The following is a 22,478-nucleotide window of genomic DNA, read 5'->3' as shown; positions in this document are numbered from 1 at the left end:
TTCGGTGTGAAGTGTCTGATGCTCTGATCCGCACAAGGACTTACATGATCATTGCAGCCATTGTTGTCTTCATATTTTGTCTCAATGTAAATGGAGAATTTCGGCAAAAAGGAACACTGGGGAAAAGGGAGGAGAAAGAGTGAAGTGATTCAATGAACACACATGCTTCGAATAGTATGTTTACAAGAATGTCAGGAACAGGGGCCGTTTATCCCATCATGCCTGCAAAGGCAAGCTCACTTCAGTGCAATTCCAAGGCCAGTCTTAGCTGTAACACATAAACCCAAGGTCCCAGCTACAATTTCAAGTCAAAAAACAAATCTGTGGCATTGTCTTGAAGAAAAATAGTTAAAAGTTCCACCCAGATATTTGAATTAATGTCTAAAATGTCTAACTAAAAACTAAAAGAACTGCAGATGCTGTAAATCAGGAACAAAAACAAAGTTGCTGGAAAAGCTCAGCAGGTCTCACAGCATCTGTGAAGAAAAAATCAGAGTTAAAGTTTCGGGTCCAGTGCCCTTCCTCAGAACTTGAGTTTTTAGGAAGGGTCACCGGACCCGAAACGTTAACTCTGATTATTTTCTTCACAGATGCTGCCAGACCTGCTGAGCTTTTCCAGCAACTTCTGTTTTTGTTTCTAAAAGGTCGAAATCTGGCCATTTATTGTATCATGGGGCCTTGCTGTGCATGAAATAACCGCCGTGTTTTCCTCTACCGGACCCTTCATTAGCTGTAAGGCACCTCGGGACACTGTGAAATCACGAAATGTGTTGGAGATGTGTTATATTTTAGGACAGGGTATGTTCCTCCCAGACCTAATGGATCTCATCATACAGGAGTAGTCTTTATCATGCGGATGTTTCACTCGTGTCATTGCTGCTGAGTGGTTTCTAAATTCTCTCTCCATATCCTGGGAATTTTGGCGGATTGCAGGTAGCTGTGGATGTTACATTATATCCTCCCTCTCTTCCTCTTGCTCCCAATCGCAGTTACAGGCTGCAGCCTCTGGGGGCTCTGGCAGATCCGGCACTGTAGTCAAACTCCACGCTGAAGATGGTTTATCGTTTGGTGATAATGGCAGATCAACCTTCCCAGAATGCCCATCAGGGTAGAATCTGGTCTCTCTCCTTCAGTAGGAAACTACACCATAGACTGAGGTTAGTTTCTTTGGGGCAGAGGAGACTGAGGGGGACATGAGTGACATGTATGAAAAGATGGGCAGCTTAGACAGGGTAGACAGCAAAGAAACTTTCTCACTGATGGAGGAATCAGTGACCAGAATGTCATAGATTGACAGTAGTCAGCAGGAGATTGAGAGGAGGTTTTTTTTTCACCCAGAGGATGGTGGGAATCTGGAACTCACTGCCTGTAAAAACGGTAGAGGCAGAAACCCTCATAAATTGTAAGAATTATTTAAGATGTATGCTTGAGATGCCAAGGCTTTGGGCCAAAATGCTGAAAATGGGGTTAGAATAGTTAGGCGATTGTTTTTGGACTGGCACAGACTCAACGGGTCGAAGGGCCTTTTTTGCTGCTGTGGACCTGTCAACTCTAAATCTGTTAATTCACTTGCTGTGTTTAGTGGTGTAAATGAAGGCTTATTAGGTATGCCCTCCTACAGCAATTACAAATGCTCACCAACCTACAGGGAACTGACAAAGCACTGTGAAACCCAACTTCTCTTGGTTTTGTTTGGTAGTGCAGAACTTGAGTATTGCTGGGAAAAAGAAAGACTTTTTTTGAGGTGTTCCATCTTGCACTCATCAAGAATGACAATGTCAATAAAGAGATTAATGATACATTTTTGGATATTAAAGGCTATGGAGAAAAAGCAGGAATATGGCACCGAGGTGGAGGATCATCCATGATCATACTGAATGACAGAACAGGCTTGAAGGGCCGAGTGGCCTACTTCTGCGCCTCGTTTCTATGTCGAGGGAATAAAATATTTTTGACTGTACGAGAAGAGGGTGTTGATTGATTGGCTTGAATTCTCCCTGGTAACATCTCAAACAATCAGGGCCCACTAGCCAACAATTCAGCATCCTCCTCTCATACAGGTATGAAATGGAGAACGAGACGAGCTTGGAGCGAGGAGCTCAACAAGCTGCTGGGAGAGGTGACCATCACTCAGGGCAGGCTGCTGCTCAATATCCAGGCCGAACGGTTTCCTAAGCACAGCTAACAAATAAAAATGTTACTCCCCTTTTCTCCCTGCATGAAAAGTTGCCCCTATGTCCCTTTTAAATCCTTCCTGTCTCATCACAAACGCCCTCTAGTTTTGGACTATTGACTATTCACTCTATGCATACCCCTCATGATTTTATAAACCTCTACAAGGTCACCCCTCAGCCTCCGACGCTCCAGGGAAAATAGCCCCAGCCTATCCAGCCTCTCCTTGTAGCTCAAACCCTCCAACCCTGGCAACATCCTTGTAAATTTTTTCTGAACCCTTTCAAGTTTCACATCGTCCTTATAGCAGGGGGACCAGAATTGAATGCAGTATTCCAAATCAGTGTTCTGTACAGCCACATCATGACCTCCCCTATAACTTACAGTAACTATGACAGTCCCCTGTAAGTGCATCACTCAATTGGATCAGCTCTCAGCTGCAGCATCCAGCCTAGAAGTATGCTGACAGCTTTGCAATTCTGCCACATAACAAACGTTATTTTTCCAACAACAGTGTTGCGGGGAAAGTACGCACTGGGGAACAAAAAAATCTGCAAAGGTTGCAAACAGGGAAAGATGCAAATGGTTGAACTCCTCAGAGTACAAGTAGCAGACTGATGCTTCGATACGCACCAAGTTTTGGAGGATAGAGAGAGAGCGACTTTTCCATTTTCTATCAACTCAATGGAGCTTAACAAAAGGACAGCTTTTTCTAATTATATCACTGACAAGATTCAGCGAGCTGGGTTGTGCTTTACAATTCAAATTTCGTCATGGCAACCACCACGCTACACAGGTGGAGTGCCTGTATTAACTACCAAACCTCACTCTCAAAATGACGTGTCCTATCTCTGCTCATGTATGTATTCTGCTAATTCGAAGTCATGATTTTTGGAGGCTAAAACATTGGAAACATTAATTAGCGAAAACAACACTGGGAGAAACATCAGACAGTTGTGGTTGGTGGAGTGGCTACAATAATTGGAAACTGGCTGAAATAATTTCGATTCAAATGACATCTCTTTCACAAATGGTTGTCACTGAGCTCCTCGCTTCCCTCCTTTCTTTTAGCTTTGCCCTCCAAAATTCAGAGAAAAAAGTAAATTGCAATTTCCTCCCTGTACTCATAACCTCAAATTGATCCACCGAGATTGACCCCTAGATTCTGCCCACCCCCTGGTCTCACTTCGAGAAACTTTCAAAATCCTGGGAGCATGAGGTCACTACAATGATGTAAATAAAACCACCAGATCAATCCAGCAATTAAAGTGTTAAATTTAAAGTGGATATAGGCAGAATAAGCATCTGAAATTTGATAAAGATAAACTCGTAAATAATTTTAAATGCTGGAAAGGTAACCTTGAGGCAACAGCCTCCTGAACAGAGAGAACATCTATTTTTGACTTTTTAAATTCTAGGCAATGAATAATTAACAATGAATATTGTTGTTAAGAGTGATGCTTCCAAAATGGCAAAAACCCAACGTAATGCAACATTGTGCATGATAAAGCAGCCCTAAAGCAGCCATGTTTTGACTGCACAGGGAGATGAAGTCAACCAGGATCTCCTCTTAAATTGCTCTTGAACAAAAGCTGAACTTTAAACAAAGGGGATCAGCTAGCTCAGTCCCTTGCTTTGCAATGCAGAGCGATGCTAAGAGTGTGGGCTTAATTCCTGCACTCGCTGAGATTACCATGAAGGATTCTCCTTCTCTCCTTGCTTGAGGTGTGGTGACCCTCAGGTTAAACCATCATCAGTCATTTCCTTCTAATGGGAGAGTAACCCTATAGGCTGGTAGCACTATTGCAACTATCGATCATAACTGCCTTGATAGTCACTGAATATTCAGTAGATTTTGGTAGTTTTGAAGATTCTGTTTAAATGTGATGCAGAGTTTTCATGTGATAACTACCTTTAGTTGAACACATAGTCAAAACTCCTTAAGGGGAGAACATTATTCACTATTCACTTCCATGTGTATCATTTACAATACAGAGAACTGACCATCTTTAATTACCCTATACTCTTCGATATTGGAATCAATACTATAACATAATGCATAAATTGATTCTTATAATAAATATTCTTCAGCACTTATTAAAAGGTTGTCATTTCATATTTAAATCCTCAAGGACCCAAATAAATGAATCATATTCTAGATTTCAGAAGGTGGAAGTCTATGTAGTAATATTGGTTAGTTCAGATGAGTCATTTTTGCTATAACATGCCAGCAATTATATTCCAGCATGATACATTTTGCTAGTCTCTTCAGAAGACTGTCGTTGCGTTCAGGATAAAGACAATAGTTAGCAAGACTCACCAGGTTTCTTTAATGATCTGAATTCTCTCCCAGTTGAGCTTTTAGTCTAACAAGAAGTTCAACTGAATAGGCACCATGTTGGGGACAAAGATGGTAGAGTCATTAAGAATGAATGGCCTATGCTAATTTGCCTTCCAACATGCGCAAAGCATCACCGCATTGTGTCGTTTTTACAGTAATATTTTACATGCCCCTCAGGTGGCCAATTCTGGTGGGACAGATTCAGACAGATATCATCGCTTGACTTCCCATTTCCAAACGATCCACTCCACATGACTACCATTGGTTGTTGGACCTGCACACCTTTGCAACCCAACTGGAAAATAAAGTCTCTTTACTACACAATGGGAATACAGAACTGTACAGCACAGGAACGGGCCATTAGGTCCACAATATTCAACCAAACATGACGCCAAATTAAACTAATCCATTCTGCCTTTCCTTGGTCCTTATCCCTCCATTCCTTGCATATTCATGCGCTTATCTAAAAGTCTCCTAAATGCCCCTATTGTTTCTGCCTCCATCACCTCCCCTGGCAGCACGTTCCAGACTCCTACCACTCTCTGGGTAAAAAAAACCTGCCCCTCACATCTCCTTTGAACTTTCCCCCTCGCACCTTAAATGCATGTCCCCTAGCGTCAGACATTTCAACTCTGGGAAAAATCTTGATGGGATCTTCCCAATCACCATCACTATAACAATTAAACAGAAATGTATGAAGAAAACTACATGATTCCTTTTTAATGCGCCCGTGGTGTTTTCTCTCCTGGATTGTTTCACAACAGTGTCCTGAATTTTAACCTCATGATCTTGGAAACTCCAAATCAACTTTGAAGGGTTGGCATCCTTATTTTTCTCCATCTCTGATGCGCATAATATGTCTAAATCTTTAAATTTGGTAGTTTATGGAGTACTCTTAAGATGGAGAGGGACTTGGAGATATCAATATACGGGGCACTGAGGACCTTTTATGGGACATCAATTTTGTACCTGCTAAATTTATTATGCTCTACTCCTTAACTAGTACAGTTTCCTTTTACTCATCAGGAGCTGTGGAATGGCTAATGATTTTAAGTAGGATTACCTACAGAATTGCTGTTAGGCTGCAGAGTAGCTGAGAATGATTGTCTCAATTCAGCATTCGTTTGGGTCTCCTTCCATTGACAACTTGGAGTTATCTAGCGTCTCTGACATTGGAAAACATTGCACAGCATTTTGCAGGAGTGGTGTCGAAGAAAACACTGACACAGCCACGTGGGATAGGGGTGCTAGAACAGGAGACCAAAAGTTTGGTCAAAGAAGTAAGTTTTAAGAAGCGTCTTTCTGGAGGGGAATGAGGTGCAGAGACGGAGACGTTTACAGAGTGGATTCCACAGCATAGGGCTTTGGCAGTTGAAGTCACAGGTGATAAAGATAGAGTGATGGAAATCAGGGTTTGCACAAGCCAGCCAGAATTGGAAGAGCAGAGAGATCTCAGTGTGTTCCAGGCTTGGAGGAAATTACATATAAAGAGTAGGGCAGTGGAGTGTTTTAAACATGATGAGAATTTTAAATTCAAGGCGTTCCTGGACCAGGAGTAATGTGTGAGCAGGAAATCATAAGAGTTAGGTAGCAGACATTGTAAAACTAAAAACAACTTTAACATTCCCTGACATTATTTGAGATGGGGAAGACTGAAACTAAATCCGTCCTTGGTTTAGAGGGTTTAGAGAGTTTAGAGTCACGTAGCACAGAAACAGACCCTTCGGTCCAACAAGTCCATGCTGACCATAATCCCAAATTAAACTGGTCTTACCCACCTGTGCTTGGCCCATATCTCTCCAAACCTTTCCTATTCATGTACTTATCCAAATTTGTTTTAAATATTGTAACTGTACCCACATTCACCACTTCCTCAGGAAGTTCATTCCACACGTGAACCACTTTCTGTGTAAAAAAAAAATCCCTCTTTTTTTAAAATCTTTCTCCTCTTAAAAAATGTCCCCTAGTCTTGGAATCCCCCATCCCAAGGGAAAAGACACCCGCCATTCACCTTATCTATACCCTTCCTAATTTTTCACCTTATCTATATCCCTCAGGATTTTATAAACCTCTATACGGTTACCCCTCAAACTCCTACGCTCCAGTGAAAAAAGTCCCAGCCTATCCAGCCTATCCTTATAACCCAAACCCTCCATTCCTGGCAATATCCTGGTAAATCTCTTCTGAACCGTCTCCAGCTTAAAGACATCCTTCCTATAACAGGGCGTCCAGAACTGCACACCGTATTCCAGAAGAGGCCTCACCAATGTCCTGTACAACCTCAACATAATGGCACAACTCCTACTGTGCTAAATGCCTTCTTAACCACCCTGTCTATATCTGATGCAAACTTCAAAGAATTACATACCTGAACTCTTAGGTCTCTCTGTCCTACAACACCTCTCAAGGCCCTACTTTTAATTGTATATGTCCTGCCCTTGTTTGTTTTACCAAAATGCAAAACCTCACATTTATCCAAATTAAACTCCATCTGCCACCCTTCAGCCCATTGACCTGATTGATCAAGTTTGATCTAAAGTCTTTTCATTATTTTGCTTCAACATTTACTCTGTTGCAGAGGGAAACTTTTTGCATTCATATATTAATGAGTTCTTTGAAGAAAACGGCAAGCCTGAACATTAGAGGAAAAGGTTGAGAAAGAGATCGAGAAATTGCTGAGCACAATCTCTCAGTTGTCACCACTGAATTTTTGAAGAACATTTAATGTTCAAGCTCCAGTGAGTACTGAGAAGTTGGAGTGGCCTTCACTTCCAACTTCCTACTATTTAAATGCTTTTGATCTCATATCAAGTTATTCACTGTGCCATAGTTAGAGAAATAAAATTGTCAAGCACCTAGTACCAGCTGCTCACATTCATTTAGGGTGGCTCAGTGGTTAGTACTGCTGCCTCACAGCGCCAGGGACCTGGGTTCAATTCCACCCTCAGACGACTGTGTGGAGTCTGTACCTTCTCCCTGTGTCTGCGTGGGTTTCCTCCCACAATCCAAAGATGTGCAGGTGAGGTGGAATGGCCATGCTAAATTGTGTCCAGGGATATGCAGGCTAGGTGGATTAGCTATGGGAAATGCAGGGTTATAGGGATAGGGTAGGAGATGGGTCTACGTAGTATGCTCTTCAGAGGGTCGATATGGACTGAATGGCTTGCTTCCACACTATGGGGATTCTATGATCTACATTCGCCATAATGGACTAGAGAGACTGACAGCTATTACTCACTGTCTGTATGACTCACATCATGTACTTGTTATCCATTCAGTGTTTGTGTTGCATCCTTTAATCCAAACTACTTCCTGATTCCAATTTAACCCAAATTGATTTGAAGGATTGAAAGACATGTGTTGAGGTGACGCAGGGACATAAAGACAGAACTTAATTCAAGTCTTCCGTGCTCTATATGCCCGGGTCAAATGATATTTGGTGGTCAGCTCTCACACCCTGAGCAGCTGACTGCTTTAGATCACGTGGGAAAGGATCCATTACCTCTGGTTTTCACCCATAGGTTATGAAGATGATCCCGCAACAGAGGAAGGAGATCCGACCACTGATCAGGGCACTAATTTATTCTGAAATTGACACAAACTTCGAATATGGTACGATAACTTTGAGACGACAAACACAGCCAGCAATTCAATAAGGAAGCTCACTGCTTCACACTTAATTGACTGTTGCTAACCAGAGCATTTTCACACCAAATATTTTAACACTTGTTGAGAAGGTGATAAAGCTTGTGTTTTTTTTTGTTTCTAATGATGAGTTCATGAGTGGATTTGACAAAACAGTCCTTTGTTGCTTCTTAGCAGCAGCCTTTTACTTACAATTCTGTCAAGGCTATAGAACTGAAACAAAATAAACCTGGCTGGTAAATCTCCTATGTACACATTCGATTAAAAATGCACGTTGAGTTGTGACTCTGGGTACAAGTACTACTTGGTAGAAAAAAATGACAGTTGAGATCAGCTATAATTATAACACAGCCGTGTCTACTTCAGCCTGGTGTTTTGCTCAGAAAAATGCTGCTCCTTCTGATGTTGCTCTGCTATTGCAGTAGCTATTAAAACCCAGCTGCAAAGACTGGGGTCCCAATGTCTGTTACAGCAGGGCTATTTCTCATTCTGGTGACACTGATGTGTTGCTTCAGTTGGGGAAATAAATACATAAACACACAAGCACAGACCCTTCGCACGTCTCTTGTGAAAATACATCCAGAGTCAACGAGCACGTTCTCCATTACGCTTTATACATTAAAGATCGGCTTGGGCAGGAGGTGAACAAATTTAACAAGATGAGAGTTGTTATTATTGGAGATTGAAACACTTTCCTTTATTTAAATGTTTGCGGAAATCACCCCTGTCACAGCAAGAAATTGGCTGGCTCCAAATTAAAAGATATTTTACTCAAACCTAAGAACAAACCTAACCTCATAAAGGACATCGTTTACACCTAAGAAATATGGCTGGATGGCTGGTTTGCAATCTAAAGTAATGCCAAGAGTGTGGGTTCAATTCCTGACTGTGCCTGGAGGACCATCAACTCAGTGAAAGACACTCTTTGGTCTGCCCGAAACTTGTTGGTCTTCCAGAGCAAGAACTTGACCTCAGCTGAGTGTTGCAGACTGGCACATTCCAATGTTCAGGACTATATGATGAGGGATGCACTAAAGTTTGGGGCAACTGCTGCCAAGGTGCAGTGGGGAAAGATCACTGTCTAAAGTCTTTCTGCTGAAGTGAAATGGGGGTCTGTTCAGCTATCAGGCCCTCCGATGCCTCAAATATATGTAAATAGAGTATCGTTCAACTAAGAAATGCCTTTGATTGGTTTGAGTCAAACTCCAATGTTTGTTTTGTTTCTGACAGAACTGAACTGCTTTAGTGACTAAGTATACAAAGATATTTTATGAATAAAGTATATTTTTGAAATAAAAGGAAATCATGCACCAGCTGAGGTTACCATGAAGGACTCTTCCTCTTAACCTCTCCCCTTTGTCTGACGTGGGGTGACCCTCAGGTTATTGTCTCTCTCTCTCTCCAAGGACAGACTGGCCTTATGATCTGCTAGGATTATGCAGACTTTAATTTTTAATTCTTGCTTGACATTAACAGGAACCACAGGAGGCTGTTCCAAACCTCAAGCCACTTCTACTACTCTGTTAAATCATGGCTGACCGTTACTCTCATCTATCCACCTCGAATCCATATCTTTAATTAATATCCCTGCCTGATAAAAAAAAACACTATCAATCTCCATTCTGTAATGTATCATTGACTTGTATTCGACTGCATTTTGGGTAGAGAGTCTCAGGTTTCTATTATATTTCCTGTGAAGAGATGCTTCCTGACCCCACACATGAACAATTTAGTTCTAATTTTAAGGCCAAGCCCTTGTGCTGGACTCTGCCATCAAAGGATATAATTTCTCTCTCTCCAAGTCCTGACAAATCCTTTAACCACATGAAGCACTTCAATCAGTTCACTTCTTAAGCCTTGTATATGTAACAACCTTATGTAACCATCCTCCTAATGTAACCCTTGCAGTCTAATTAATCCAGCTTCTCACAGTGCCTCAGTCACCACCACTAAAGGTACCACAATCATGTCTAAATGGAAATTGCAGGGACATTTTACACACAGTCTTGAACAAAACTTCAGGAACCAATCCAATAGCTGTGCTTCGGTTGAATGGGCAATGTTCAAGTCTTCTGCACCATTCAGGTTAGCCAAAAATATTTTTTAAACCTTTCCCGGCCCCACATTGCTAAATGGGTTGAGAGAACAACTAAGAACACAGTTAAACCCCTCAAGGTACAGCCACTCTTCCTGAGCTGGCTGCTCAAATGTTTATCCTCAGTGAAGTTTCCATTCAATTGACCTCTGCTGCCCTTTCAGACAGTCTGATTGTCATTTATATAGCCCCTTTTGCATCACAGGCTGTTCCAAAATGCTTTGCAGTCAATGCAAAGAAGGGAAGCCCCAAGCTAGACTATTAATCCTGAAACTCAGTTAATGTTCTGGGAATCCTGGTTCAAATCCTGCCATGGCAAATGCTGGAATTTGAATTCAATAAAGAATGTGGAATTAAGGGTCTAATGACGATGATGAAGTCATTGTCAATTGTTGGAAAAACCTATTTGGTTCACTAATTAGTGAACGAAATCTGCCATCCATACTTGATCTGGCCTACATGTGACTCCAGACCCACAGCAATATGGTTGACTGTGAACTGTCCTCTGGGCAATTGTGGATGGGCAATAAATGCCGGTCTAGCCACACCCCGCAAGTGAATTTAAAGAAAAAGGTACTGATCTGGAGATCTTTTCAAGGGAGCCTGGGGACTGACAAAGAATACTGGCCCAGCCAATGACACCCACACGTCTGAATTACAAAAGGTCACTGCTGTGAATGTAAGAAACATTTACAGGAAGCCTTTTTACAGTTTAGAGCACACTCCACCCAACATGAAAGAACTGCTTGCATGTCTCAACGATGATATGTTGTATTGTCATTTCTAACTCCCCATTTCCTTTACAGCTGTTCTCCCTCTCTCAGCGGAGAGACCCATGACTTGAGTGAAGAGCTGGAGTGTTCATGCCTCACTTAGCGAGCTTATTGGCTGGGATGGGGGCTGAGAGGTCACTGGGGTGATCCGTTCCTGAATTTACCTCCACCTCTTGCCTGTCATGCAGTGCCTGGCTTTCATCCAGGATCTCTGCAGATGGCTGGGTGAGATTGAGACCATGTGGGTCTGATGGTAAACATTCATCCTGCCGTTATTCTCTGCCACCTACATAACAACGTTAATAACTTCATCAAACCAAGAGGTTTTATTTCAAACAGATGTTTGTTGCAGCTCAAGAGGCCACAGCGTGAACTGGATGTCACTCCTCTGGCTTAAAAAAATTGCTTAGGAAACGTTGAGGCAGCATAAACTTTCGCTTAAGCTGAGGCCGTGTCTGCCCTGTTCAGTGGATGTTAAAGATCCCACAGCAGGAGGAACGGGGACATTTCCCCAGCATCCTGGCCAATATTTAACCCTCAATCAACATAATTCAAATAGATGATGAGATAACACAGTGTGGAGCTGGAGGAACACAGCGGGCCAGGCAGCATCGGAGGAGCAGGAAAGTTGATATTTCGGGTCAAAAATGGTGTGGGAGGGGGAAGGGAGCTCAGAAATAAATAGAGAGAGGAGGGCTGGGGATGGGGAAGGTAGGTGGGATCGTGATAGGTGAGTACAGGTAGGGAGTAACAAGGACTGGTCTTTGAGGTGGGAGGAGCGGATAGGTGGGAGAGAAGATAGACAGGTTGTGTCAGGTCAAGGAGGCAGGGATGAGAGGGAGGGTTGGTCATGGAATGAGGCCGGGAGTGGGGAGATTTTGAAACTAGTAAAATCCACATTTAGGCCGTTGGGCTGTAGATGTGGCCATTATGGACATGCCTGTTTTTGAGTGTTTCCTGTGTGCAAATCAGGTGTCCTACAGGATAACTCTGACCAGACGTCAGGAAAGCAGTTCATTGCCTGTAAGGTGCTTTGGGATGTCCTGTAGCTGTGGCAGTTCCTATATAAATGTAAGTCATTCTTTCTTTCAATTCAGGACTAAATCCTAGTCTGGCAGCAAGAGGAGGAAAAATCATCCTGCTTGTACCTGAGATGAAGTAACATGGAGAACAACAGCAGGGAGGATCGCTTGTGCATACTAGCACTTCACTGTTTGTGAAATCATGGACTTTTTATTCTTGACTGATATAAATAGCACTTTTTCCAGACCACTAATAAGTCTGAAGAAGGGTCTAGGCCCGAAACGTCAGCCTTCCTGCTCCTCTGATGCTGCTTGCTCTGCTGTGTTCATCCAGCTCTATACCTTGTTATCACTAATAAGTCACCTTTTACATATCAGTCTATGAGAGGGTAGTTGCGTGGAAGGGAAGCATCCATTTGTCTATGTACTGAGAATGCTCAGCCACTGGACTAAATACCAGCTGTAATCACCCCAGTTATAATCTCTTCTAACCTCTTCTGTCAACAGAAGATACAAAAGCTTAAACACAAGTACCAACAAATTCAAGAACAGCTTCTTCCCCAAAGTTATTCGACTTCTGAATGGACCTGTCAACTTTCAAATTTAATGTCGGTCTTGTTCTTTGTGCACCTTCTCTGCAGTTGTAACATTGTATTCCTTGCTCTGTTCTACTACCCTTATGCACAGTGTATGGTATGATCTGCCTGTACTGCACGCAAAAACAAAACTTTTCACTGTACCGAGGTACATGCGACAATAATGAATTAAACCAAATCAAATCCAATTGGCAGCATGTTATTCAGGGAATATACCTAACCTACCAAATATGCTTTCAACAGGGGATACTTGTCCAAGAGATTAAACATCCAAATGATAACTCAACTGCAGACTGAAGTAACCACTAACTTGACAACGTAGCAAAACCTAAACTCAACATTGCAGATTTTTCTCCCCCATATTAAAGAATTACTTTTGCTTTTGCTGATTTGTTTCTTTTTAAAAAATGAAAGCACTAATACACTACATGGGAAATCGGCGGCAAAATTTCAGATGACTTACAACTCTTTACTGTGCTCTTGGTTTTATTTTGTGTGTTTTTTAATTGTGGATTGAAATGACAAAAGAACTGTTTAAAAAAACCAAGGACTGCTTGCTGCATGATTTGAAAGCAAAATACTCATGCAAATATAGTTTATACAACTGTGGGTTACAGTAGCATTTGCAAATGAACTGAAATTCAGGGGTTGTGTACAGATGGAGCTTTGGCTGGCAACAAAAGGACTGTCAATAGCCTAGTGACCACTTATCAATGACAAAGACTTTTTGCCTGCCAACAGCCATGTAACTGGTCCTTGGGGCACCACGGTGGCTCAGTGGTTAGCACTGCTGTCTCAAAGCACCATGGACCCAGATTCAATTCCAGCCTCGGAAAACTGTCTGTGTGAAGTTTGCACGTTCTCCCCGTGTCTGTGTGGGTTTCCTCCCACAGTCCAAAGATGTGCAGGTTAGGTGGATTGGCCAAGCTATAGTGGCCAGGGAAGTGCAGGGTTTGTTTTAAGATTGAATTCAAATTTCACCATCCACCATGATGGAAACTGAACCAAGGTCCCCAGAACATTAGTCTGGAGATCTGGATTAATGGCCCAGTGACATTAACAATACACCACTGCCTCCCGATTAATCACTGAGCAAGTGTCTTGCTTGTTGTTTCTAAACGTGGATACAGTAGGGTTGTTGTGGTCTTGTCAGATGAGCTCCCTAAACACATTTACAATGTACTGTGGTCAGAGAGGATCCCTATCCGGACTCAGACTCAGTGTATTCCCAATGACACTGATTAACAGTAGTTTTCCTTGGAATAAAGTGACATCAAATTGGGATAAAAGGGTTATTGATCTGTGCTTCTTCCTACCCTGAAAGCTGGAGTAAGGATGGTATTGAAAGGGGTGGAATAAAGCTTATTTGTCAGGACCTAGCTAAGGTCCTTAATGAAGACCATACTGGTGCCGGTGATACTGATTGGAGAGGGTTCTGTTGCTGCATACTCTCTCAAATGAGCATTCAATTCTTCATCAGATCAGGAGTTGGAGATGTAATGAAGGAAACATTTCCAATTAGTACCAGCAGTGAAAGATATTGAATGGCACACTGGAGGCTTCAGGTTGAGATCAAGAGTGCAACATCCACATTGTGAAGGATCTTCCCTTTAGATTTGGGATCAATATTCTGAGCCCTTTTATCACTGGCTACACCTTCGGTAAATGCATCACTGGCATTGCCGTGAGCTGACAATAACACACATTATAGACAACCAACGATCCATCAGATCATAGGGCGGTGCCATCAATCTAAGTGCCAGGTGCCTGTTTGCTGCCCCAGCTACCTCATAGTATTGATATCAGGGACTGTTTAAATATGGGCTGGTCATGCACCCACCTCCGTTCAGGGCAAGGACACACCACAAGACAGACAGACAAGATAATTATCCCACTGAAAGCAAAGCAGTAAACCCTCTCCAATTAACATTGTGTTGATGTGGCATCAGTTTCACAAATTAGAAAGTAGCCAGTCTCCTTAAATAGGTTAACATCCAGCTCCCAATTAATACAGTGATAGAGACTTATTATCTGTGAAGAAGGAGATTACAACAATAAATATTGAACATTGAAAAATGCAACTGGGGAATAAAGGTTTAAGCACTTAAAGATGTACTTTCTAACAAGTATTCAATATTATATTTTTTTAATGACTACAGCTTTTTGTGACAATTGACATAAGGTTTCTAACAGAATCTTGTGTTGGAAAATCCCTGGTTTAATTGAAAACCACCTAAAACGCCATGAGCAGGATGGGGTTTTTTATTGTGTGGCATTTCAATTGGTATCAGATTTTAGTAATAGCATCCTTTGGGATTTCGGTTCTTCAGATTTACTTAGACTCACTGTCAAAGCTTGATCTCTTCAAAATGAGATAATAAGGTGTAGAGCTGGATGAACACAGCAGGCCAAGCCGCATCAGAGGGGCAGGAAAGCTGACGTTTCGGGTCGAGAAGCATCAGCAGTTCCTACTATTTCTCTTCAAAATGAGGCAGTTTATACCTCTAATGTATCGAAACAGATGATAAGTTTAAAGTATAGAACAATAACTGGTCAACACTCTTCAGGCCTTCATTGGATAAACACAGAGAACATGCTTTCTGTAGCTGGTCATAATGCAAACATACGATTAACAAGTGACTTAAATGAGACACATTTAACCCAAACAGCAGAAAATAAGGATTCACAGTTAAAAAACTGCTCGTTAGTGATGGATTCAACTTGAGGATTTAAAGAGGTATGACTTTGAAGTTTCCGCAGTCAGTACAGGAGAGATTGAATGCTGCAAATAATGTGGTATCCAGTTTTAAAGAAGATGATGGACCTAACTCACTAAACTGGCCGCAGCACCTGGTAAAACAGTGGAATCGGTTACCAGACCCATGACATTAGCATTTTATGGTAAGCAGTCTATGATCATATTATAGCAAAATGGTCACAGCCACTTACCGATGAAACTAACCAAAATGATCACCAAGGCACAAGAGTTTGATCTAACCTGCGGTTAACCACCTAATACTTTGCATTTTGTGGGAACACAGGAGCAGGCCATTCGGCCCCTTGAGCCTGCTCGCCGTTCAATAAAATCATGGCTGATCCGATTGTGGCATTAACCCACCTCTCCCTGTAAATCTTGACTCACTCAATCAAGAGCCTATCTGACTAAAACTTGACTTTATTTCATGTTGCAGGCTCTACTGCTCATTGAGGGAGAGGATTCCAGATACCAATGACCCTCTTGGAGAAGAAATGTATCCATACCTTCATCTTAAATGGTAGGCCCTTTATTTTGAAACTGTGCTCTCTAGTTCTCTACTCTCCCACACGGGAAAACATCCTCTCAGCTGCCAACCTGTCAAACCTGCTTGGTATCTTTTAGTTTTCAATAACAAAAACAACACAAATCCATTCCATTTGCATTTAACCCAAGTTGCTGAGCACTGTGTCATGTTGTCTTAATTATATTACCTCCAGGGAAGGTGGGTCTTGAACCTCAAACTCCTGATCCTGAGTCTAGAACACTACCATAAGACCCCTCACCCATTTATATTGCTTAGAACAGGCACTAGATCTATTGAACATGTAAAAATGGGCCCTAATGCACCCTTGAGGGATTTTATTTCAAAATTGGTCATGTTGACCAGGGCAGGTGTCTTGCACATTTGAATAATAAGTTGTTTTCAATTATGGCAAGTCCTCACTTAAAGTTATGGCTGAGTTCCTGAAAATTGTGACTTGAACTGAAAAGACTTTAAGTGATTCATAGGTTCTAATTGGAAATAATGATAAGGTTAGAGATAGGTTCCTTCAGACAGTTTTTTTTTGCCTGAAAGAAAATAACTGTACTATACATGTCCAGCACTCTGCAATCCGCATGAAAATAGCTTGCAACATAAAATATGCAGTAGTAATACGGTACGGTATTTCCCACACACAATGTTTTAAAAAGTATTTTAAAATATGTAAGCATCTGCGCTTTTAGATTGACCAGGCTCCATCGAGTCGCAGAATTAGTCAGAGTACATCAGACTACATCAACCAACTTCTGTCACTAGATGAGGCACTCCTGCATGAGTTCAGAATGGCAGCCAGGTGAAGGGAGGGGCTTCAATGCTGAAGGGAGAAGCCTAAAGAAAGAACAGAGAGCAGAAGCATGGGCGAGACAAGGGCAGAGGGAGGCAAGGCTGGTTGAGGGGAAATGTTGGAGGCAAATTCAGAGGGAGGCAACGCCTGAGGAAAGCAAAACCAGGGAGGTGGAAGCAAGGCAGGGAAAGGCAGGGAAAGTTGGTGGGGGGTGGGGGAAGAGTCGTAGAAGGATGGGAGGTCTTGTGGCAGTGTCCCAGACTCTGGGTCAGAAGTTCGAATGTCAAGACCCACCTTACCTGGAGGTAATATAATTAAAGCCGCACGACCTTTGCACAGTGCCCACCAACTTCGGTCCAAAGCAAGTGGAATAGATTTGTGGCAAACTAATGTCAATGTAATTTGAGGAAAAAGGTCTTAGTATAACAGCTTTAACATGAAACAAGCTAAGTGGGGTGATTTAAATTGAGGACTTACTGTAATCCAGGTCTTTTCAGGCCAAGTTTCTGTTAGAAATCTTAGTACAGTATAAATTTTCTGAAAATCCAACTGTAACACTTCATCAGGAAGTTCTAAAAGCTATGTTAAGAACTGATAAGAAGCTCAGGAGTCTATTTTAAAAAAACATTTTTCTGCTTAAATCATTTCCCTGATGCACGTTCAATGTGAATTATTTATTGCTTCAACATACACCCTTCCTGTAAGTCTCTATAACTGTATTAATTGAGAGAAATATGTTGATCTAATTATAGAAGTTGGGTGTTTTTTAGCTTGTGTCTTAACCAATGTGGTATTAACTGTTGAAGATTTATTTGTGTCTTCAGCAAGAGGACAATGGAATCTCTTGTTGCTTCCGTTCATAGTACCAGGGAGTTTTAGCCAGTTATAAAGTCATAGGGTCATACAGCACGGAAACAGACCCTTTGGTCCAACCAGTCCATGCCAACCATAATCCAAACTAAATTAGTCCCAACTGCCTGCTCCTGTCCTGTATCTCTCCAAACATTTCCTATTCATGTACTTTATCTAAATGTCACTTAAACGTTGTAACGACTACTTTCATTGGATCAACTATTTTCTCCGGAAACTCATTCCACACATGAATTACTCTGTGTAAATAAGTAGCCTCTCATGTCCTTTCCAAATCTTCTTCCTCTCACCTTAATATATGCCCCTCAGTTTTGAACGCCTCCATCCGAAGGAAAAGACCCTTGTCATACACCTTATCTATGCCCCTCGTGACTTTATAAACCTTATTAAGGTCACTCCTCAACCTCTTATGCTCCAGTGAAAATAGTCCCAGCCTTTCAGTCTATTTCTATATCTCAAACCATCCATTTTTTCCAAAACTTCAAATCTTTTCTGAACCCTCTACAGTTTAATAATATCCTTCCTGTAACAGGGTGACCAGAAATGCATACAGTATTCCAGAAGAGGCCTCGTCAACATCCATAACAACCTCAACATGACATCCCAACTCCTTGCACTATTGAGCAATCAGGATTTGTTTTTAAAAAACTCATTTGCAGGATATGGGCATCACTGTCAAAACTAACATATATTGTCCAACTTGAAATGTCCCCAAGAAGCTGAGCTAGTTCTGTAAAATGCTGCAGTTCATGTGACATAGTTACACCCACAATGCTGTTAGGGAGGAGGTTCCAGGATTTTGACCCAGCAAGAGAAGGAACAGTGGCACAGTCCTGAGTCAGGATGGTGTGTGTCTTGGAGCGGAACTCACAAGGGGTGGTGGAGGTGAGGGATAGTTTTAGACACAGGAGGAGGGAATGGGAGAGGGAGAGGGGAGTAGGTCAACTGGATCTGAAGCACTGGTGAGTAGGTAAAGTCTCGGGAAATGCTAAGTGAACTGTTGTACTCCCCTGACTTCTTTCTGCGCTGGAGTCAGTTGTCAGTAGCTACGCTAGGTTTGAGTTTCTGGGTGTGAAAACCGATCATACAATTGGTTTGATGCTGACTGCATGAACAGCACAACAACAAACTAACAACAGGGGAGCTATTATAATCAGACAGTGATATCACAGAAATATACAGCTCCTAAGGTCATTTAGTCCAGCACATGTGAGCTAAATGAATTGCTCTTTGAAGCTTTCCAATTAGATCTACTTTCTGCTCTTACCCACAAAGCGCTTCTCAAGTATTTATCCCACTTCCTTTTGACACTTAGTATTGAAACTGCTTCCACCGTCTTCTCAAGCGCTACGCTCAGAGCTCACCACGTGAAAGGTTTGTCCCTTCACCTCATCTCTGGTTCTTTATGTTAAAACCGACATCACACGGTCACACAATGTGGAGCTGGAGGAATACAGCAGGCCAGGCAGCATCAGAGGAGCAGGAAAGTTGACGCTTTGGGTTGGGAAACATCAACTTTCCTGCTCCTCTGATGCAGCCTGGCCTGCTGTATTCCTCCAGCTCCACACTGTGTTATCTCTGACTCCAGCATCTGCAGTTCTTACTATCACATGGTTACCAACCCTGATTCTGGTAAAAATAATTTCTCCTGATTTACCCTCCCAAAATCCCTCATCATACTGTACATCACTCCAAAAACTCCTAAATCAGTTACTGTTCTAAAGACAGGTATGGGACACACTGACATATTTAACATGAACAGCTATCACATGCTAAATTACACAAGTGAGAAATGTGTTCAAACTTAGCTAACTTATTTAGGAGAGTGATGGCTGCAAGTAAACACTGGTGCCATCCATAAACAGGGCAATGTATCTGTGTGGTACAGCTCCCGTTTACGGGCTGTTTTAGCATCCAACATACCCATTTTGGCATTACACGCGACATTACTTATTCATGTATGTAGACAATATGAAACAGGAATGTACTTACAGTGTATTCTAGATGCACAGGACGGAACAGAGGCAACGAACAGGGAGAGAAGGGAGAAAAAGAAACAATAAATAATTAAAATGATCTCAAGGTGACGTCACCTCCAAACGTTACCCAAGAGGGCAATTTCAATCAACATGCCTAATACATAAGCTGATTTGGAAATGATTGAACAAGAAGGTTTAAGTGAGTTCATCCTGTGCTAAAGGACTTTGCAGTCTTTTACGAATTGAGAACAAAAAAACTGTTGCCTAGCAGCAAGGTCCTGAGAAAGAACAGCATCACATTTTCCAGTTTTGATACAGCGTGGAATCGTACCTCACACGTCAGTGCCGACTGTAGCACGAGTTATGAAGGAAAATAAACCCGCAACTCAAACTAAAGGCTGCAAATCAAATTTTGTGGCATTTAGCTTGCGAGAAATGCTGAGAATTTGATGCTGTTCCAGGCATGATCTGTGGACAGCACAAAGGAGGCATATCCCTTTCAATCAATCATCAACAGAATTAAAAACTGGTAGCCCCACAAAGACTGCACTGAAAACCTTCACCTCTCATAGAATAAGGTCTTCAAGGCAGTTGGATATGTTGCTGCTTAGGGGAAGTGATAGCCAATGGAACTAGCAAACCAAAGGCTCGGTTAATGCTCTGGGGACAAAGACAGAGTTCTGGAGAAACTCAGTGGGTCTGGCAGCATCGGCAAACAGAGAAGCAGAGCTAACATTTCCAGTCCACAGCAGAAGAAGGTGTTCTGAAGAGGAGCCATACTGGATTCAAGACGTTGACAGTGTTGCTTTCTTTGTAGATGCTGCCAGACCTGCTGATTTTCCCCAGCATTTTGTGCTTGCTTCAGGTTCCAGTCATCTGCAGTATTTTGCTTTGATTCTGATGCTCTGGGCTCCTGGGTTTGAATGCTGGTACAACAGATGGTGGAATATATATTCATTAAGGGTCTGGAATTAAAAGTCTCATGATGATCACTGTCAACTGCTGTAAAACCCCATCTGGTTCACCAATGCCCTTTAGGGGAGGAAATCTGCTGTCAATATCTAGTCTAACCTACTCTTGACCTATAAGGTGATTGACTCTTAACTACCTTCTGGGTAATTAGGGACAGGCAATAACTGCTGGCCGATGACCATATCCCATGAGTGACAAGACAAGTTGGTGTCACTGGTTAGACCAGCATTTATTGCCCATCTCTAATTACATAAAAGATAAAAAGTCAGACAACACAGACTCCACAGTAGCTCTGGCTTGTTATAATTGTGCCTTTAGCAAGCCTTGGTAAATCTGAAGGGAATCTATTTCTTCACAGTCCGGTTGCTAGGCGGAACTCCCCATGTTAGGGTCAGTAAGCGGAATCGGGAACTATGGCCCTGCTAATCGCTAGACTGTTAATTCAGAGACCAGGTAATGTTCTGGGGTTCCAGGTTTGAATCCCGCCATGGCATATGGTGGGATTTGAATTCAATAAAATATCTGGAATTAAGAATCTAATGATGACCATGAATCCATTGCCAATTGGTGGAAAAACCCACCTGGTTCACTAATGTCCTTTAGGGAAGGAAACTGCCATCCTTACCTGGTCTGGCCTACATGTGACTCCAGACCCACAGCAATGCAGTTGACTCTTATCCACCCTCTGGGCAATTAGGGATGGGCAATAAATGCTGCCTAGCCAGCGATGCCCACATTCCATGAATGAATAAAAAAAAAGTGATTAACTCATAGCTCTGCAGAATCAGCTGCAGTCCTCAGTAGAAGTCAGCACCTTGCAGCCTCCTTATCTATCTGGCTAACTCACACACCCCTGTGTCTGAAGGTTGATGGTTCAAGCCCCACTCCAGGATTTCAGCACAACATCTCAGCTGAAATGTCAAGGTAACAGCACATCATCAAAGATTGTTGCTTTTTTGCAGGCAAACAAAGGTCCTATTCGACTGTTCAGAAAGGCATGAAATATCCCACAGTGCTACTCACAGAAGGGTAACTCTTTGGGGTCTTGGCTAACATTCCTCCCTCAAGCAACACCACTTGAAACCAACTCGCCAGTCGTTCATTTCATTTCACTGACTGTGGGTTCATGTTGTCTGCAAACTAGCTCCCATGTTTGTCTGGGAAACAACCATACTGCATTTCTAAATTTCTTTATTGATGGCAAAAAGCTCTGAGGCATCTTGAAGAAACGAAAGGTTCCATAACATATCTAACTTCTACCTTTTCTTGCAGTTGTGTGCCTCTACACAGCTATCCAAATGTAACAATCCATGTAAAGTTGAAATCACACCGGATGTTGAGGAAATGGTGTTTTCGTCATACTGGGCACTTTTCGGAACAGCAACAACGCTATTGCAGGTGAACTTGTGGCTTTTAGCAAGTGCTAAAAACTGACCACTTGATGCCATAGAAATGTTATGGCACAGAAAGAGGCCATATGGCCCTCTGTGCCTGCACTAGCCATTTATCATGGCATATCGAAAAATCATAGAAATGTCATGGTGCAGAAACAGGCCATTTGGCCCATAGCGTGCGCCCACATCAATCTGTCCCAAACACCTTGTCCTTTTTGAATTTGTTTTCCAGCTGAATACAGTCTACCTCTTGTCCGGAGTTACAAACCATATCTAAATGGCAGAGAGGAAGCAGAGGTATCCCAAAATGAACACTGGGAGAAAATGCGAATTATAAATGCAATCATAAAGCTGTTCAGAAGGGTATAGGTTTATGATTTCCAGTGCTCTTGTAGGTAAATTGGTAACTTTTCCAATGATTAATAATGACTTCAGATGGCCAAAAGTAGTTGGAAAGTCTGAGATAACAAGGTGTAGAGCTGGATGAACACAGCAGACCAAGCAGCATCAGAGGAGCAGGAAAGCTGACGTTTCGG

At 42.2% G+C, this 22,478-nt stretch overlaps 1 protein-coding gene across 1 annotated transcript in view; it reads right to left on the bottom strand.

Moving 5' to 3' along the window:
* The window catches only part of pitpnc1a (phosphatidylinositol transfer protein cytoplasmic 1a), a 146,835-nt gene that overhangs the window by 68,228 nt on the left and 56,129 nt on the right, over window positions 1–22,478 (bottom strand). The window contains exons 4-5 of the mRNA XM_048609682.1: window positions 19,590–19,597; window positions 45–116 (exon numbers count right to left, since the gene is read on the bottom strand). Coding sequence (XP_048465639.1) covers window positions 45–116; window positions 19,590–19,597 — 80 coding nt within the window. The remainder of the gene's footprint in view (window positions 1–44; window positions 117–19,589; window positions 19,598–22,478) is intronic.

This window comes from Rhincodon typus, chromosome 21 (assembly GCF_021869965.1).
Source record: "Rhincodon typus isolate 14 chromosome 21, sRhiTyp1.1, whole genome shotgun sequence".
NCBI classification, from domain to species: domain Eukaryota; kingdom Metazoa; phylum Chordata; class Chondrichthyes; order Orectolobiformes; family Rhincodontidae; genus Rhincodon; species Rhincodon typus.
The sequence above is the reverse complement of the archived record's forward strand: the minus strand, read 5'-3'. Positions and strand labels throughout refer to the sequence as shown.